This window comes from Schistocerca americana, chromosome 1, assembly GCF_021461395.2.
Source record: "Schistocerca americana isolate TAMUIC-IGC-003095 chromosome 1, iqSchAmer2.1, whole genome shotgun sequence".
Classification (NCBI taxonomy): Eukaryota; Metazoa; Arthropoda; class Insecta; order Orthoptera; family Acrididae; genus Schistocerca; species Schistocerca americana.
In genome coordinates this window covers 504,155,979-504,177,512 of record NC_060119.1, presented here as the reverse complement: position 1 = coordinate 504,177,512, position 21,534 = coordinate 504,155,979, and the positions used below count along the sequence as shown (strand labels likewise).

The window sequence follows — 21,534 nt, the reverse complement described above, 5'->3', positions numbered from 1 at the left end:
GATTGGCCTATTCTTTCAAGTGACCAGAAAAATGTCAAGATAGTTTACTGTTCCCAGAACATCCTTTGAGCCACGCGGGATTAGCCAAGCAGTCTAAAACACTGCAGTCATGGACTGTGCAGCTGGTCCTGGCGGAGGTTCGTGTCCTCCCTCAGGCATGGGTGTGTGTGTTTGTCCTTAGGATAATTTAGGTTAAGTAGTGTGTAAGTTTAGGGACTGATGATCTTAGCAGTTAAGTCCCATAAGATTTCACACACATTTAAACATTTGACATCCTTTGAGAGTTGCTTCATGTATCTCTGGAAGAGTGCTGGAGTGCTGATGAAGCCAAATGGAAGCCAAGTATATTGGAACAATCCAAAAGAGTGTTGATGACCACATTCTGGTGGGAATCATTATCCAATAGAAGCTGGAGACAAGCATCCAAAAGGTCAATTCTGCAAACACCGTATCCCCAGCAGTGTGGGAAACATTGTCCTCAAGCTTTGGAATGGGTTATGTGGCAACTACAGATTGGGCAGTCACAGAGGTCTTGAAGTCACCACAAATGCAGGCAGTGCCAAACAGTTTTTTCACAATCATGGCAGGAGAGGCCCATTGACTATACATGACTAGGATGAGGATGCCCTTGTGCTCGAGGCATTGCAATTCCTGCCGAAGCATTGCTGGAGAGTAAACTTGATGCAATGGGCCTTAAAAAGTTTTAGGACCATTATGTGTAACAGGGGGATATGTACCTGGAACCCTGAAACCCCTACCATTGGCATCTGGAACAGGGATCCAAATTTAGCCAAAAGATTGGTGGTGTCAAGGCAGAGGCCCAGGGCATGGACCACTTTGGAGGTGCCATGGATCTCAAGGCATGGAATAAGTCTGGGCTAAGCAAGTTAGATGCTCCAAGGGCTGTAAGCACTAAAATCATAGCTCGTGTTAGCGTGACACTATGGCGGGGCCTACTGCAGAAGCATCCTGCCATGAAAAAGAGGTCATTACTGTAAGTATGTATCTTTATAATGAAGAGGTGCAGCGGAAGAGAGCCAGTCAATTAATGCAGCCAATGACCCAGTGTCAATCTGGGATGTGACTGGTTTGCTTTCGAACTCTACTTGTATAAACAGCAGTTGAGTGGACTGCCAGTGTAGAGCCTGTACCTGTGCCACTTCTGGAAAATTTAGTTGGGAAGGATGCTCTTTGGGGTCCCCTGTGCTGAGTCCACAGACATGGAAGTGGAGAAGTGACAAACTTCAGCTTTGTGGCCAGAGTTACTGCAAGTGGTATATTTCACCCTGTGGATGGGTATGCAAAATACTATTTGCAAGTTAATGATTGTTTGAAGTGACAAGCCCTGGGAGGTTGTTTTCTGGACTTGGGCACTAACTGCTGCAGTAAAGCTTCCAATTTGGGATGGGAGTCAGATACCAGAGCTCAATCTGGGATAGCAACTGCTGCTCTGAGAGACTGCTCTAAAGCCCAAATGTTGGATGGTATGAGTTGAATGATGGATGTTGAGCTTCAGGAGATTCTGCTGGGTGTCTTTATCAGTTGTGTGAACTAATATCATGTCACAAACCAGAGTAGATGCATAAAGGGACTTGCGTTGTTCATTGGCACATTGGAAACGGCATTCCCAGGAGATACCCTGGAACCTAGCCATCCATTCTCTATGGGTTCCAGAATATAGCTTCTAACACCTAAGGAGCATGTTATGTTGAAGCAATTTTTATCTGAGCATCTGAGTATTCAGCTAAGCTTTCCTCAAGGAATCATAAGGCAGTCAGAGCAGTTTCACTTGGGGATGTTACTGTTGCAGCAGATGGTAGACTGTGGGCCCTCTACTGCCCAGTGGAAATCCACACTGTGGCTGATCACTGCAGACATCGTATATTGCAAAATCCTGCTCTAATTGAGCTGCGTAGCAGGACCAAGGCTTGATTTTCTTGTCAACAGGTTGAAAGGACAGTGGTACTGATGCACGTGGATGGCAGGCTAGGTACCCAACCCTGCAGTAGCCAGATAGTGTGTCTTCAAAGTGAAAGCTTGTGCCAGTAGAACCTCATTCACCTACTGCATTCTTTGGAGACAAAGCATTACCCGATGCCTAACGTCTGTCATCAGTGATAAGAACATCACTTGTTCCTGATCTACCAGGGACATGGCACACGTGTTCTAATCAGTTTAAAAAAATCTTTGTTGCCACTGCAAAATATGTCTGTTATCCCTCATTTGAAGAGAGTCCCAGGAGGAGTACAATAGCTGTTTTATTATCCTTCTGAAAAAAAGATGTTCATCACAATTTATAATTACAAATTAACTCTGTTCTTCTATGGTTCTAAACAAAATACAATTCTGTGGATTTGGCTTCAAATAACTCCCTGGAGCCAGAACTAAGTTCTGAAATGACCAACACTTGAAGAGCTCTTTTCCAACACTGAAGCCTACTTCTCAGCATTACACTGTTTTCATGAATGGCATGTCACTGAGAGCTTAAGTGAATGAATCAGCCAGTTCTAGTTCATGGGAAATGTCGGCAGTGATTCCTGGATTTCCTTAAACAGCTATTCTCCAGAAAGAGATGTGCTACCACCTCATCACTCATGACTGGATATAGGCATGGTCTTGCAATGCAGCCAGCAACTACTTGCTGTTGCTTGGCAAGAGACCTGGTGGTCCGTAGCTTTACATGTGCCTCCTAGTAATCCGGGGGTGTATTTAAAAATCCCACATGGCTGCTATGACATATGCATCATACTCCTCTCCTGATTTCATGAACTGTTAGTACCACCTCCCTATGTTATTCTTGTGTGACAGGTCTTTCCTAAATGGTACATGAAACTCACACTGCAATGCAACCGCAGTTTGGAACACCTCAAAATGAAGCATGGAGAAAGCCTTTCCTGTTGCAGCACCATCTTGGAAACAGATGCTTCATCTGCACAGTAAGCATGACAAGCAAGGAGCGGGCAGCACATCAAGAACTTTGACAGTTGCTGCCTCTTATGATGTAAGGTTAACCCATATAAAGTAATAAATCAGTTTACTATTACTTTTTTAAACTGCACCATACATTTATAAATATCAAGTATAAATAAGTGAGGTATTCCTACAGCCAATGACAAAAGTATGTTTGCAGCTCTTGGCCTCCATCAGTTTCAATGTAATTAGCTTCCTTAGTAAAAATAATGTTACCAAAATAGTATACCATATTCAGACAAGCTAAGCAGTGTAATTTAATAACAATTATCATTGTATCTAAAAGTGCTTTCCAAAATTAATATCACTCCCTAATTCATTTACTCAGAAATGTAAATCTGTAATTGTAATTTATGAAAATCTAGTGAACAACAATTCAGTCCTAATTATTTTAAACTGATATAAGTAGACTATTGGAAGCCATTTTATGCCAGTCTGCAGTGAGATTGAACGGAGGAATATCAATGTCTGAAAATATGGACAATGTAACCCAGATGAATTGGTACAAGTTAGAAGTTGGAAAATGCAACAATATTTATCTAGGATTTAGTGTCTGGGTGTTTATTCAATTACCTAATGACTGTTTTAAGTTGTTAATTGGACTGTGAATGTGTAATTAGTATCTTGCACAGTATCAAACTTCTATAATTATCATCTACTCTGGCAATAGGGTTAAACTGTGAACTGTGTTGTTTGCTACAATTATTAACTGTTCACTTCGTTTTTGTATTAATATGGCCATTAGATTTCAAGGACAGTGATTTAAGAACTTCATACAGAGATTGTGTTAATTGTTCGTTTGCCAGATGTGAACTTCTATGTCACTTCAGTGTTTGGTTATTACACTTGAACAATCACCTTATAGGACACCAACTATGTAGTACGTGGCTAGCTGATAATCTGTATAGTAATTATATTACAAGAAGGAAAGTTGCCACTCACCATATAGCGGAGATGCTGAGTTGCAGATAGGCACAATAAAAAGACTCTCACAATTATAGCTTTCAGCCATTAAAGCCTTCATCAACAATAGACACACACACACACACACACACACACACACACACACACACACACACGCGCGCGCGCGGACACATATGTGTGCGCATGCAAATGCAAATCACATGCACTACTGCAGTCTCAGGCAAGTGAAATCGCACTGCCTGTTGCCTGAGACTGCAGTCATGTGTGTGTGTGTTGCGTTTGTGCGCATGTGTGTGTGTGTGTGTGCGTGTGTGTGTGTGTGTGTGTGTGTGTGTGTGCTTGTGTGTATGTGTGTCTGTTAATTGTTGATGAAGGCTTTAATGGTAGAAAGCTATAATTGTGCGAGTCTTTTTGTTGTGCCTATCTGCGACTCAGCATCTCTGCTATATGGTGAGTGGCAACTTTTCTTCTCATGATACTGTTACATTTCATCCTGGATTTTCTACTACATAGTAAATACAATTGATGAGACTTGATAAGGCAATACCAGTAGTTAAGGCAACATCTAAGTGCAAGTAAAGTCTCTGAACTGCAGATATAGTGTGGACCACATTACTAGTAGTATGTTGTCCTCACCACCAACTTATCAGCAAATTTTGATTGAAGTGCAGCTACCGATGGGATACTTGTACAGGTAACTACAAGTGATACATTATTATTTGTTATTTGAACTGTGTTCCAAGGTCAACTGCTAATACAAGGAAGTGAATCTTTATTTTATGGAGGATTACCTCTTGAAGAAATAAATTTACATTGTCTCATTAATGAGTTTTGATCCATCTGTTTTAATCACATACATAAATATTATATACATGGAAAGTTTTATATTGTTAACTTCTTGTGCTGGTCAATAGTGTTGACTGTGATAAGACTTCTCTATTTATAAAATTTGAAGTGTACCTTATACAGAGTTAAGTGGCTGCCAGCTTGATTTTGTACTGTGCAGGGTTTTTTAATAAATATTGTGAAACATAGTGCATGTAATTAGCTCTTTTCCACCTCTCCCCTATTGCTCTGTAACACAAAGTGCTTCCAAATAAGAGAAATTTCATAACTTGTAACGTAAATTTAAGCATTAGGAAGTCTTTTCTGTAAGTATTTATCTGGAGTATAGCTTTATACCTACATCTATAACAATACTCTGAACTGCATGGCAAGAGGTTACCTCCCACTGTAATAGTTATTAGGGGTTCTTCTCATCGCATTTGTGTAAGGAGCATCGTAAGACTGCATGTTGTAATTAGTATAATCTCATCTTTGCTACACCTATGGGAGTGGTAAGTGTGGGGTTCTAATATATTCCTGGATTCCTAAGTTAAAGGTAGGTCTTGAAACTTTGTAAGAAGGCTTTCAAGTTATAGTTAGCATCTATTGTCTATCATCTGCCAGGTCAGAGTTTCTGTACCTCTATGACCTCCCAAGGGTCAAACCTCTGACCACTCACACTCCCTTTCTTTGTATTTGGATCATACTCCCCTTCTTTGCATTTGGAAGTTAAACATGGACAGTAAGCAGTACGTACAAGAAGAGAATAAGAGTTTTTTGAATGTGGAGCTATAGAAAATTGCTGAGGATAAGATGGGTAGATTAAATAACTAATGAAGAGCTACTGAACTGAACTGAAGTGAGGACAACAGGAACTTGACAACACAAAGGGATTTGTTGTTGAAAGGACACCTTCTGAAATATCACAGAATTAGAAAGTCAATTCTTGAGAGAAGTACGTGTGTGAGGAGTGGGGAGGTGGGGGGTAGGGTGGTGGTTAAATGGTATAGAGAGAGAGACTAAAGCTCCTCTTCATAAGCCATTCAATAGGATGAGGGTTGTAGTAGCTATGTAGAGATGAAGAGGTTTTCATAGGATAGACTAATGTGGAAACCTTCATCAAACTAGTCTTCAGACTGAAGGGCACCATAACTGTCACTACCATCATTATCACCACCGCCACCACCATCACCACCACAACAAAAACAACAACAACCACTAACCAGCTTTCTACAGCACTTAGTTCTTTAGATTAACACTTAAAACATATTTTTAATCTAAATGGCTCACATGTTCATTAACTTTATAATTTAGTTTTGTATTCAGGAGGATGCAGGGGTGTCCATGAGATCAAGTTAAGAAAGTATCCTGCAGTACATAACAAAACCATAGACACATGATTTGCTCCTAGGCATGTAAGTATTTTTGCAGCCTGTAAAAATAGTTTGATAGTTCATAATCAGATATTGAATTTTAGTGTTTTACTGTAAGTCACATGTCTATACATTCTGATTTATAACTTTGTGTTGACTGCTGTAAGGAAATTCATCTTCTAAATGAGACTGTGACTAAAATGTCGCCGGCCGGTGTGGCCGAGCGGTTCTAGGCTCTACAGTCTGGAACTGTGTGACCGCTACAGTTGCAGGTTCGAATCCTGCCTCGGGCATGGATGTGTGTGATGTCCTTAGGTTAGTTAGGTTTAAGTAGTTCTAAGGTCTAGGGGACTGATGACCTCAGAAGTTAAGTCCCATAGTGCTCAGAGCCATTTGAACTAAACTGTCCAACCACAGGCAGAAAAATTCTATCTAGTAAGTGTCAACAGAGTCAAATAAACTAAAGGAGTAATAAAAAATTGTACCTTTTGAAACAAAATGTTCCTTCACTCGGCACCTTGTCCCACTTTAGCTCCCTAATTCACTGTGCTGGGCGACTTTCATTTAATCTCTGTTGAAGAACATAATATCTTTCAACCTAACCTCTCTGGTGCAAGGTGAAGGAACTTCTGGCTGCAAATGCTAGTGTTATTTTTATTAACTTTGCATTTCTCACTGTAATGTTCATACAGAAGCTCAGATTGAAATACGTCACAAAATACATATACTACTCACCTAATATTGCTACAACCATATCATTCTGTACAACTTCCATGGAACCATTACACAGGTAATATATATATTGCAAAGCATCTCCTTTGTGGATGAGATATTCACCAGGAGCACAGAAATTGCCTCTTATGTGGAGTGACAATAGTTTTAAGCATCCCTGTGATGCAGCCTCAAAGATAGGTAACTGCAGTATTTCACGATGAAGATGCATTGATACATCACCTCGGAGTTCCTCTGGGAATTCTTTCAGTGTCTGGAAATAAGTAGAAAGTTATTTATGATTTAACAATAAAAAAGATTAATAGAAAAATCATATTGTTGCCACAGTTATGAACGTTACGATCAGTTTCATGTGATTCTCCATTTCTGTCACTCACGACCTATCCTCCTATTAAAGCATAACTACCTCATCCCACATAATGAGCGATTTGCCTCATACAATCATACCTACACCTAATCCTCTGATTCCTTACCTCCATCACCCCTTGAACTACAGTTTTCATTAATAGCTCTTGTCTTAATATATGCCCAGTCATTCTGTCTCTTCAATATACTGTGTTCTTTATCAGCTATTTTTTTCCTGATTTACTCTTTTTAGTATGTCTTTATTTCCTTCTCAGCCAACGCATCTGATTCCTGCTGTCTCCTGCACAGCACATTTCAAAGATATCTATTCATTTCATTCCTGTTTTTCCTGTAGTCCACATTTCACGTCAGTGCAGAGCTGTGCATCAAATACAGCTTGGTATTAACCTTTTTGTGATATCAAGGTTCATATCTTTGGGTTTTAACTGCTGTTTTCTTATTTAATTTATATATTTTTTATTCTTACAGAATGCCCTTTTCCCTTATGCAGTCCTTGCTGCAAAGTATTTCTTACCATCTTCAAACTTCACATTTCTTGCATCTGAGATGGTGAAATTCATCACTCTCCTCAGGAATCTCTTGTTCAAGTTTAAGATTAGCCACCTACAATACCCAACTGATGTGCACTCCATTACATTAGTTCTGCTTCTTTTTATTTGCATTTAACAACCATCAGCTAGCACATGCTCCATTTCATTAAGCATTCAACACAGTTCCTCTCCACTTTCAGTGACTGCTGCTATGCTGTCAGTGAACTCTACCTCCTATATTTTTTTTATAGCTGTGACAAACAAGTCACAATGAGAGTCATTTACATCCCTCACTGTCTCTTCAGTATGTACATTAAATATCAGTGATGACAGTCCTCCAGAATTGATTCAGGGTTGCCACAAGTTTCGCAAGTGAAGTTCCCTGATATTTCTCTTATTTCCAAACAAGTTTTAGCATTTTTCCCTGACAAATTTTGAGTTCTTGAGAGTAAGTAAGGACATAAATCGACAAAAAGGAATTCTGTATTTTTAAATGTGTGAACAACAATCTTAAGCACTAACATCAACATTTTTTGTAATGAACTGTTTTTAGATGGATAAAGCAAACCAAATGGTACATATGTTTCATTAAGACCACTGGTGTTACTATATTACAATAAAGTGAAACACATTTAGTGACAAAAATACTCATTTTGTTGGAGTCATAAGACAGATTTAAGATACCTTCAGAAATAACCTCAGAAAAAGGTAGACCTCTTGAAAGAAGAGTATAAAGCGGGGAAGAGTTGTGTAACCCAACACTATAGGTGACTGTCAATAAAATGTTGGTTCTACTATGTTTGTTATAGTTGGTTATTACCCACTGTGTTGTGTCTATTATTCTGTGGGTATTGTGGGATTTTTCTTTCAAGAAATACACGAGTACATAGCTTACAAAATGCCAGTGCCTGCCACAATTTTCTTCTTCTTATCATCCATACTTTTTAATATATAAACTACTTTCGCAGTGCCAAAATGTGCTAGAATAAATAAAATGTCTATAAAACACTGCACTGTACAATGTATGTGTGGGGAGAGAGTTGCAATTCCTGAAATCCATCACCTGAGGCCTCTGGTCTGCCGAGGAGCACCACAGTCCTGGGTCCATGGGTAAACCATGAAAATCGGCTGAATTACACCACACACAGACAGACCCAGCCTGCGGTCAGATCGGTGAGACTAGATCTGTCAAGCAGGGCCTGCACATTAGTGGGAAACTATGGGCTTCAGATTGGTAGGCCCAATCCATTAGAAATACCCCCAGAAATGGCCTGTGGTTTTGGCTCATCATGAAAGTCCACTCATATGGCCACCTATTGTCGTGTCATGAAATGAGACCACACTCATCACCCATGCAACAGATAACTTGTGTACCATATTTACTCGAATCTAAGCCGCACTTTTTTTCTGGTCTTTGTAATCAAAAAAATCGCCTGTGGCTTAGAATCGAGTGCAAAGCAAGCGGAAGTTCTGAAAAATGTTGGTAGGTACCGCCACAACTAACTTCTGCCATCGAATATATGTAGCGCTACACAGGCATGCTTTGTAGGCACAAAGATAAATTCTGGTGCCAAAACCTCTGCATCAGTAAATAAATTTAAAAAAAAAAGGTGGAAGACGAGCTTTTCTCTCCGCCTCGATTTTCGACCACTGCATTTTCATACATTATTCAACTAAGTAAATACAAATTCCGTATTGTTCATCTTCGAATGTAGCAGAATTTCAATGTACTACGAAAATCTGACTGGCAAGACTGTTCGGGATGTTTGTCAATATGGCCAACTCTACATTCTGAATTTTTTCCTACCTGTGAGAAGAGATGGTTGCTAATAGGAACCAGATGAAATGTGATTCATATGCAGTATTCTCTTCACCATAAGACTAATACAAATATAAACATTTTGCTATGTATTGTTTCGTGTTTGCTGTTATCTCATTTAAATCGTGTCTGCCTCATAAACTACAAAACTAGAGTGAGATAGCAGCAAAGGAGGAAGAATATACGTATCGTGTCATGTTTATAGTTGTATTATTCTTATGCCTAATAGTGATACAGTCAGAAATGAAGCACGGCAACTGACTAGATTTTTAAAGCTAAGATGACTCATTTCTGTGCAGAATTTGATCTACCAAAGAAGCGGCTGCAAAGATTTTCAAATGGAGAAAAATTTTCACCTAACTCTTGTTCAGAACGTGTTCTATCATACGCAGTCTATTATTTGGTTCTTGTTGATCATTATCAAAGAAAGCAGCAGTGTAAGTATCAACAAATAGTAGTCTCTTGCCATTGTTTTGCTAATGAGACGATTATTCTCTCTCTTTTTTTTTTTTATTGTAAGCGGCGGTAGCACGCACAAAAGCAAGCCATGCCGCGAGCGACTACAGGCCGTAAACACGCACTATCAGAATGGGACAAACAATGCATGACACAGTAAAGTAATGCATTTTCAGCATAGAGTGACATAAACACCTATAACAAAGAAAATGGCACTTATCAGATCAAAGCAAAATAAGCAATCGATTCAAACCAGACGAAGCACGTGAAAAAGGAAGGGTACCCATATAAATACGGATGGAGCGCCTGACGCATAGCAGTGGCTACCTGGTAAAGCTTAACTGCTAAGCTTACGACTCGAACCAAACTACTGTAGCTGTATCGTCATTCATTCGACCTAAATTGTGTCTCATATTACAATGGACCAACTTTGTTTCGATTTGGAGGTGCGGTCTAAACCTTTTCTCTCCCCTTGAATTTCGAGTATCAAATTTCAGGTGCGGCTTAGATTTGAGTGCGGCTTATATTTGAGTAAATACGGTAAATACTCTGAGAATCAATGAGTGTAGGTAGAAACTCACCTTGAAGGTGATTGCTGAGCCACAGACAGGTACATAGAAAAGACAACTGCACTCTCACAACTAAATATTTGGCCATAGCCTTGTCAGAAAACGAGAGTGCACACACATTCACACAATCACTCAGACACAACTCATGCACACATGACTGTTGTCTCTGGCTGCTGTGTCAACAAGCTCTGAGAATCAGATCCAAACAAACCACTCCTCACACCTCCGTGCCTCTCATTGGCAGCTGCTAGGCTTGCAGCAAGTAGTGGTGGCAGCACTGACTGCAAACTGAGGGGAAGATGGGAAGGGAAGAAGTAGTAAGAATGAGGGAGTAGGGAAGCAGCACACGTAATCAGCTGTGCCCAGCCAGCGATGAAGCATGACATATCAGTAAACAAACAATTTCATGCTACTGAGAAAAAAAAAAAAAAAATTTCCAGTGTTTTTTTCAAATTTCCCTATTTCCCTGATATGTTTGAAATTCCCTAATATTCCCTGATTTCCAGAACTTTTAGCAACCCTGTGATTACTCTAGTCTCCTTGAGTAAGTAAAGTGGATCATCATTCAACCTCTGTAGTTAAACACCACACTTTTTTTTCCTAAATGTGCACTCTGCTGTTGAACCTGTAAGAAAGTATCCATACCTACTTTATTAAAATAGTCACAAAAATTTAGCTGAAATTGAGAGTGTGAGAACAGCATGTTGGATACTGCACAATGAATAATGTTCACAAGGAGTTAAGAAAAACAACAGATTTATTCAAATAACTGAACTACAACAGAAGCATTGAATGATCCCAAATTAATAGTTCTTAGCAGAAGTCACTTGCTCATATGATAACACTAAATAAAAGAGATGCACATTAAGAAAAGAATATTGTTCTTGGTGCTAATTCACCCCAAAAATTAATGCTCAACACACATTCCACATGAGTATTGGACACAGACCATAGTCACTACCTTGTCACGAAGTATTCACCAGCCTGAACATGATTTTCACCAGCATGAGGTGCAGAATGCAATGTCTCTCATGGCACAAATGGCAAGAGCAAGACCTGAAGGAAAGGGACAAAATTCACCTTGAATATATTGGTCATGAAAGGCAGGAGCTCAAAATTCAGTTAGTATCCACACCGGCACAAGTGCTTGCTGTTTGGAGGGAGTGCTTTGCTGTGTGAAACAGTGTTTTACATGCTAAGGTGCATTTCAGTAGTAGAAGTAGTGTAGCATGGGTGAGTCTCAACACTTTGCAATAAACATATTGGAGACAAATCATCATCTTGTGGCATGTCTGTCACAGTGTGTGAGTGGGGTCGAACTCTGATGATGTCATTGTGAGGGGAAGATCTGAACTGAGTATGAGCTTTGGCCAGCAGAACCCTAGTGAGGTCCGCAGCTACTGTCTAGGTACTGGTAATCAGTGTCCATAGTAGACAGGTGTCTGGTTGCATGGCAGATGTCAGAGCTGTTGGCAGAAACAGCCACACAAAGAAAGAAACTGAGTGTATTAGCAGATGAGTAGAGGAAAATACAGTACAGGCCTTGACTTCTCAGGCAATGTGTGATGATGGGCCAATGTACATCTCCCGCCCCCTTTGCCTCTTCCATGCAGTCCATTGTGATGTGGTGCAGGAAACTGAAAATGGGAAATACATGTGATGACAAAGGTGATGGCTACTGTGATGGATGGGAAATCTGGTATTGGCATTGCCTCAGACCAACAGTTTAATTGGTCCCCACCATGGTGAGGAGGTAGCTACAGAAATTGGAGGAACATAGAGGACTTACCATGCCTACATTAACATGGAGTGAAGCAATGCCTGACATCTGGGAAGGTGGCAGCGTGGATATGGACATAGTAGCCAACCTCAGCACACTGACAGGTAAGGCAAGTGTAGGCGTATGTCTTGCAGTCCCTCTGAATACTTGGCCACACAAAATGCTGCATTAATAGAGTGGTGGAAGTGTGTAAGCCAGGGTACACCAGGTTGTGTAAACAGCTGAATGCGGCCTTGCGGAAGGCAGTAGACAGAAACAGGCAAGGTGAGAATGTGGATATGTTGCACCAGATTCTGCAATGAGAATGGGGGACTGACATAAGTTTAAGTCTAGAAGCAGTACCCATATGAAGGTAGGTGAGTTCTGGGTCATTCCCTGGGCAGTGCTGGGTGCTTCACAGTCCTAGTGACAGTGCAAATGCAGCTGACACAGTCATTGATGATTTTACCAATTCCAGCACCATGGTGTATGTCAGTGATAAACTCTGCATGAGCAACTGTTGCTGGAGCTGACATGGGGAGCTCTAGTCAGTGTCTTTTGAGAGGGCAAACATTATAGGCTTGTGTATAGTGAAGGCAGTGAAGTGACGGTCCTCTACCAACAGCCGAAAGTGTAACGTAGATGGTGAGGAGCTCTCTGTTGTTTGTGCTCCGGTGCTGCAGGGTGACAGAGAGATTGCAGGGCGAAAAGCAAGTGACTGCCATTTGGTGCTGATGTGCTGATTCAGGGCAGCCCTAATGGCTATTTGGCTGTGTTAGCCAAGACAGCAAGTGGGGCTTTGGGGTGGGTGTGGACGAGCAGGGTAGTGTTCGACAAGTTGCACTGGGCAGCAGGAAAGCTGTCTTCCATTTGTGGTGCACATGGTGTCCACCACACTGTTTTTTTTTCATTTCAATAGCAGTGGGAGAAAAAGATTACTACTCTAAGGAACTGGTGAAGGCCCTTGAAAGTCTTGGGCTTTGGAAAATCAAGGATGGCTTGCACCTTGGCAGGCGGGGAAGTGAGCCAATTGTGGAGAAGGTATGCCCCAAGAATACCTCCCTCCTGACATGGAAAATGCCCTTCACTGTGTTGATGAAGATGCCAGTGTCATACAGACATACAAAGATTATGCAGAGGTGCTCTCAGTGTTCTTCAAGTGTGCCAGAAAAAATGAGGATGTCGTCTTAGTAGGCAGAACACCAATGCAAGCTTTGTAATATGCTATCCGAGAAATTCTGCTATGTTTGGCAGCATTACTGAAGGTCATAAAGATGCTCTTTTACAGGCTGAAGGGTGTTATGATCATGATCTTTTACCTGTCCTCAGGTGCAACAGGAATCTGTGTGAAAGCTTTGGTGCAGTCGATCACGCTGAAGATTGCAGCTCCAGCCAGTGCATTTTAGATCCATAGGAACTGCAGCATGTACTGGTTCAGTGCAGTATGGGAGAGTAATGGCTGATAATCACCATCTGGATGCCAGGAGCCATTATTCTTCTTCACAAGGTGAAGGATAGATGCCCACAAATTCTTGGAAGAATGCAGCACACCAATGGCAATCAGCTTGTAACACTCTGCCTTGATGAGAGTTTGTCTGGTGGTAGGAGCCATGGCCACCAGAAGACAGGTGGTCCAGGCATGGTATTGATGCAATGAACCTCTTGATGTGCTGGATGTGCATGTGACAGCAGAAAACTGTGCCAGGAGGTCCTAAATCTATATCTACATGATTACTCTGCAGTTCACGATAAAGAGCCTGGCAGATGGTTCACTGAACCGTCTTTAAGCTACTTCTCTACTGGTCCACTCAAGATATGTCTTGAATTCAAAGAATTAGTATCGGCACCAATTGAGAAATTTATACCAAATAAATTAACAAACAATGGAGTTGATCCTCCTTGTTACACAATACAGGCTAGAAAAATGTTGCAGAAGCAACCAAAAATGCATACAAAATTTAAACAGATGCAAATTGTCCAAAATTGGTGATATCTTACAGTAGCTCAAAATTTAGCATGGACTTCAATGCAAGATGCTTATAATAGTTTCTACAGCAAAACTTTGTCTCATAACCTGGCAGAAAATCCAAAAAGATTCTGACTGTATGTGAAGTATGCTAGTGGCAAGGTGCAATCAATGCCTTCTCTGCATGAAGCAATGGAGATACTATTGAAGACAGTGCACCCAAAGCAGCTATTGAAGACAGTGCTGTCAAAGCAGTGCTACTAAATGCAACCTTCTAAAATTCCTTCTCCAAAGAAGACAAAGTAAATATTCTGGAATTTAAATCAAGAGCAGCTACCAACAAGAGTAACATAAAAGGAGATATCCTCATATTAGTGAAACAACATAAATCAATTAACAAAAGCAAGTCCTTCAGTCTGATTGTATACCAGTTAGGTTTCTTTCAGAGAATGCTGATACAATAGCTCCATACTTAACAGTCTTATACAACCGTTTGCTCAATGAAAGATCCATACCCAAAGACTGGAAAGTTGCTGAGGTCACACCACCAATATTCAAGTAAGGTAGTAGGAGTAATCCACTAAATTACAGGCCCATATCATTGACATTGATATGCATTGGGGTTTTGGAACATATATTGTGTTCAAGCAATATGAAATACTTTGAAGAAAACAGTCTATTGACACACAGTCAATATGGATTTAGGAAACATTGTTCTTGTGAAACGCAACTAGCTCTTTACTCACAGGAAGTGTTGAATGCCGTTGACAAGCAATTTCAAATTGATCCCATATTTCTGGATTTCCGGAAGGCTTTTGACACTGTACCGCACAAGCAGCTTGTAGTAAAATTGTGTATGTATAGAAAATTGTCTCAGTTATGTGACTGGATTCATGATTTCTTGTCAGAGAAGTTATAGGTAGTATTAATTGATGGAAAGTCATTGAGTAAAACAAAAGTGATTTCTGGCATTCCCCAAGGTAGTATAATAGGCTCTTTTCTGTTCATTTATCAACATAAATGATTTAGGGGACAATTGGAGCAGCAGTCTTAAGTTGTTTGCAAATGGTGGTAGTGTTAGTAAGTTCCTATGGGACCAAACTGCTGAGGTCATAAGTCATTTGCAGATGAAACTGTCATTCATCAATTAGTAAAGTCAACAGAAGATCAAAACAAATTGCAAAATGATTTAGAAAAGATATCTCCATGGTGTGAAAATTGGCAATTGACCCTAAATAACAAAAAGTGTGAGGTCATGCACATGAGTGCTAAAAGGAATTCATTAAACTTCAGTTACACAATAAATCAGTCAAATCTAACGGCCGTAAATTCAACTACATATGAAGGAATTAAATTAAAAACAACTGCTGTGTGGGGTGGGATCCTTACCAGATATGACTGATGGAGTATATCAAAGAAGTTCAGTGGAGGGCAGCAGATTTTGTATTATCATGAAACAGGGGGGAGAGTGTCACTGAAATGATACAGGAGTTGTGGTGGACTCATTTAAACAAAGGGATTTTTCATTGAGGCAGAATCTTCTGATGAAATTTCAATCACTGACTTTCTCCTAGAAATGCAAAAATATTTTGTTGATGCTGACCTACATAGGAAGAAATGATCACCATAATAAAATATGGGAAATCAGAGCTCGCACGAGAAGATATAGATATTTGTTTTTTCCGTGCACTATACAAGATTGTAATAATAGAGAATTGTGAAGCTGGTTCCATGAACCCTCTGCCAGGCACTTAAATGTAATTTTCAGAGTATCCATGTAGATGGAGATGAACAGTGCATGGGAAAAACAAATGCTTAAATCTTTCCATGGAAATTCTCATTTCTCTTATAACCATTTCTCCCTATGTAGTTGGGAACCAACAAAATATTTTTGCATTCAGTGGAGAAAGTTCATGATTGAAATTTCATGAGAAGATCTTGCCGCAGAGAAAAATGCCTTTATATTAATGACTGTCACCCCAAACCCCAATTCAAGTATTATATCTGTGGCTCCCTCTCTTCTATTTCCTGATGATGCAAAACAATCTGCCCTTCTTTGAACTATTTCAGTGTCCCCTATTGATCCTATTTGATGCAAATTCCACACCACACAGCAATACTTCAGAAGAGCACAAAAAAGTTTAGTGTACGCAGTCTGTTTAGCAGACCTGTTGTATATACTAAGTCTTCTGCCAATAAATCACCACCTTCAGTTAACTTTCACCACAAAATTATCTATGTGATTGTTCTAAGTTAAGTTATTCATAATTGTAATTACTAAGTATTTAACTGAATTCACAGCCATTACATTTGTGTTATTTATCACATAACCAAAATTTAGTGGTTACCTTGTGTCCTTAGTTCTGACTCCCTAAATATAAATGCTCTAACCATGTTCCACATGAGTAGGGGACACAGAACAAAATCACTGCCTTGACACTGAGTATTCACCGCCACGAACACAATTTTCACCAACAGGGGACACGGAACTGAATGTCTCTCAAGTTAAAAATGGCAAGGGCAAGAATCAAGGTAACAGACACAGTTATTACATTAGGCAATTGGCCATGATGGGTGGGAGCTTGATACTTGGTTGCTACCTACATGGGTGCAAATGCTTGCCAGTCAGAGGGAATGTCTTGAAATGGGAAGCACTGTTTTACATTCCAAGCTGTGTTGCAAGAATAAATGTAACACAGTGTGGGTGAATGTCAATACATTGCAATGACCATCTTGGATAAAAACTGCCTCATCATGTTGCATATCTACCATAGCACATCTGCCAGATCAAAATCTGATGTCACTAGGAAGGGAAGATCCAAATTGTGGACGAGGTGTGGCTGGTGGAAGAGCAGCTAGGTATGGAGCTATTGTCTAGGTAATACCAGTCAGCAATTTTAGAAGACAGATCTCCAGCTGCATGGCAGTTACGAGAGCTTTCAGCGGAGGTGTGCACACAAAGAAAGAAACTTGCTACATGAGCAGATGGCTATAGTGAATTAGGCAAATATGGAACAGGGTCACATTGCAAAGGCCATTGTGTGGAGAAGTGTTATCACAGGCTCAGTACTAAAATTGCTTTCAAGTGCTTCCTCTTCTCCTAAAGCCAAACTGGTTTTTTCCTAACATACTTTTCTCTTCCATTTTTGGTACAGTACATTAGTGGGTATTTTTGATGCGAGTGACATTTGACTAATTTTCACATCTATCTGCTCTTGATTTATTGAAGAACCTAATAACAACAATCTTTTCAAAATCTGATGGAAAACAATGCTGAGCCACATAATATCCATTCATGAGCTTGGAAAGTTCTCACTTTGCATTTTGCTCTGAGAATTCTGTTGGTGTTCCTTCAATGCATGGGCATTTGTTCCTTCTGATTTTGTTCATAACTTTTGGGTATTCATAAATAAATATTAAATCTCTCCTATCAACTTCTTGCACCCTGTTCTCATTTTGTGATTGGTGTAATTTGTTCTGGGTTGCTATAAAGCTTCTTCATTCTCCAAATATTGTTTCCAACTTTTCAATATATTTTTCCTCGCATTTTCAGATACCAAAAATACTCACTTTCCCTCATATAGCATTAGCTTATGTTTTTCTGTTTGAAAAATTTCACATTTAGCAACTTTTGGTGGGCTTTGTGAATCTCTATGGAATAAGAAATAATTTCCATATGATAGTATTTATGATTTTGCCTCTTTTCGGGTATATGTCTTGTAGTTAAAGAGAATTGTTCTTTTGTCTGTAGTAATTTTGTGTGCCCTACCTTTTGCTATAATTTGTGTTAGGTGTGCAGGACAATATGTAAAGTCAGTCAGCATCTAACAGTCAAATTGTAAACTCCTCTGTGCTGCTCTTAGCTCATTAACATCATGTAATCAGCCAGTCCATTTATGTGTTGCTACCTGTCAGTTGATTCATGTTCACTTATCACAGTGTTACCTGATGAGTAATTTGGCCATCAGGAAAGCATATTACTTATCTAGATAATGTGAGTTTGAGTTTTAATCTGCCATAAATGAACTGTGTGATATTGAGTATTTAAATGGATTTGCTCATCTGATACGTGTATTGAAACTGTTGCTTTTGACAAAGCTTATCATCAAACAGTGACATTGGTTGGAAATTAACAAGAAGAAATCAAAAATTAATTATTGGAGTGTGGTGTACATTACATCCCATATGTTCATAATGAACTTTCACAACAGGAAGAATATCCACATGGAGTGTCAGAATAGCTACAGGGCATAGAATACCATGTGAACAGATTTACAATCTGATGCCTTCTTTGATTCTCTGGAATCTTGTACACTTATTTCTTAAGGGGGTGACTAACTCACACTGAGCACAGAATTCTGTGAATCTTTGTCCCTGCCCAAAGTAAACACTCATTATTTTATGCAACCTATCTGCACTGAAAACTGTATCCATCTCCAATTACGATATATTTTACAGTTAGCTAATATCATCACCTACTTCAATTTCCCTGTCATCCATAGCTGTGGTTTGAATATATACTTACATTAGGGAATTTTATTACACATGAGATTAGTCTCGCACGTTTGGTGTGAGAGGTTTCTGACATTACTCAACAGATATGAAAAAAAAGGAAGTTTTAAATTGCATTAACTGAAGACCTTTTTTTATTGAATACAGTAAATATCACATTGCTGCTCATGAACAGACTCTCAGAGAGATCAGAAAAGATTAACAATGTAAAACACACATAAAGAATTTGTCTACTCATAATCACCTTCTCTCACAATTTCATAAGTGTCTTACTGACTAAAATGTGCCATATAAAACAGTAATGAACCAGAATGAGATTTTCACTCTGCGGTGGAGTGTGCACTGATATGAAACTTCCTGGCAGATCAAAACTGTGTGCCAGACTGAGACTCAAACTCGGGACCTTTGCCTTTCACGGACAAGTGCTCTGCCACTTGCCAACGAAACATAGATAGATCAAAATATATAGCAACTATCAAGGTAAACCTCAGAGAGAAACATACCATCTGTAATGATGAATCATCAACATTATTACAATGTGCTCACGAACAGAACACAGAACTGCATATGTTTTTGTTCCTAACTTCTAAATAAAAAAAATTGTTCAAAGACATGAGTAAGACATACCAGTGGCTCATAATAGCTAAAACTGATCCAAATTTCAAAGAAGTCTAAACTAATCCAAATTTCAAAGAAATCTAATATAACACAGTGAGAAGCAGCTAAATAAACAATATGTAATTTAACTTGTTCCACTACTTCTTAAATGTACTTGTAAAAAAGTAGTACAATTTGTTTTGTTATATTTTTACCCAACTTAGTTTAGTAGAGGAATATAGTTGTCTAACTACAACATAATAACTGTAGCTGTAAGTAGAAAGAGAGCAAAAGTTAAAATTTAATATGATTTTATTTAAAAAACTACACACTCAGTCTACAAACACAAAAGGTACTAAGCAGCACTAGACTGCTGCTAACATGCAGTTAAACAATGAACCATGCGTAGATAAAATGACACAATCCACTGCAATAGAATCTGCATGGCCATTAATTTATCCATGTGAATAATGCTATCAATAAAATCATGTTAATTATCAAGCTTACAAGTGTCTACTACTGTACTATACTCAAAATTATTTGTGAAGCCCTGCCTTGCAACAAACCAAAGTTTTTACTAAAGAGCTACAAGGAATTTATTTCAATAGGCTGCACAGATTGTTATGGTTGCCCCATACGGGGATAAGCCAAATATTTCTCTTAGTGGAATTGTATCTATTGATGTAAACATGGGGTAGGTTGTTGTCATCATTCTATAGATTTCATTACTGATAATCTTCTGGAGCATGATTTTAAGATTGCACAGTGGTTTAAGTGGTAACATTAGTTGTACATTGCCATGATACTTCCTGTATAGCCTCTGCCATTTCCCTGATTTTGGTTCCCTGGAGATTGAGATATGTGAAGCTGTGGGCTTGGGAGTACAGAGACAAAAAGTGTAGAAATTCTTTTCAGATATCATAAGCTGTAAGCACTGAAAGACTAGAACATGGAAGCTTTGTGATACCTGGCATTGTGCAGTCAAGAAGTTTAAGGGGACAAGAGAGGAAACTCTTTTCTCCAGAATATCAGGGACTGAGATATCATATGACTGATGGTTGTGTCTTTCTAGTGTGTCATTTTTACAATACATTTGACATGGGTGCAAACAGTGGGAGGGATTAACCTGGAAGGGGGCTCCTGGTCAAAGATCTGTTCAGCAGAAAATGATCATTATAGATACACAATGTATTTTTGCTGAATGTGGTCAATATAGTTTGTGTCACCAAATGCAATCCTGCAAATGTTATGACTTAGAAGCATTCTGTGTATGATCTACCATACAACAGACCAAGTTTTGCAACTAAAGCCAGTGAGCACTGAACAGAAAGGGAAGAAGGTCTAATCAGTCTTGATGAAGCCCTGATGTGCATCTAGGATGACCACTGCTGTTGCTCCAGCCTAAGGCATCCAAGCCAATACAAAGATATCGAACTTGAAACTTCAATTTGACTTACTATTGCCACATACATAATTCAGATAAACTGCAAATACATGTTCATGAAAACAGACCAATGAGAAAAAATTAACTGTTGGTAATATAAATTAAAAGATTTTATTCACTACATTTGTACAGAGAATCTGTTAATACTCACCAAGAAAATAATCATGCTATTTGTTCCATTGTCTAGTGCAATACCTTCTAAGAATTGTATCAGAAAAAATTTAAAAAATAAAAGCAACAGAAAAAGAAACATATAATGCAAATGCAAAAGAAATGGTCAACATCACAGAGATTTGTAATGTGAAAAGTGAGATAACTGATAAAGTGAGAATCAGTAACTATTATTGTGGTGTATCAAATTTCTATCTATATATGGAATGGCTCTCTAATTATTTAGTTTTGTTTAAATTTATTGTGGTGTCTCACAGACCTGGTACTTTCACCATTATTTACAAAATTACATTACTTTTTGATTTACATAGTGGATAAGCACAAGAAAAGAATAGTTGCTGCTCACTGTATAGTGGAGATGCTGAGTCGCAGATAAGGACAACAAAAAGACTGTCAGAAAGTGAACTTTCGACCATCAAGGCCTTCTTCGAAAATAGGTAACACACACACACACACACACACACACACACACACACACACACACACACACATGCAAACTGAACTCATACACACATGACCAC

At 39.2% G+C, this 21,534-nt stretch overlaps 1 protein-coding gene across 1 annotated transcript in view; it reads right to left on the bottom strand.

Moving 5' to 3' along the window:
* The window catches only part of LOC124624305 (potassium voltage-gated channel subfamily H member 8), a 496,049-nt gene that overhangs the window by 99,186 nt on the left and 375,329 nt on the right, over nt 1–21,534 (bottom strand). The window contains exon 9 of the mRNA XM_047149098.1: nt 6,828–7,077. Within this exon, the coding sequence (XP_047005054.1) occupies nt 6,828–7,077 (250 nt within the window). The remainder of the gene's footprint in view (nt 1–6,827; nt 7,078–21,534) is intronic.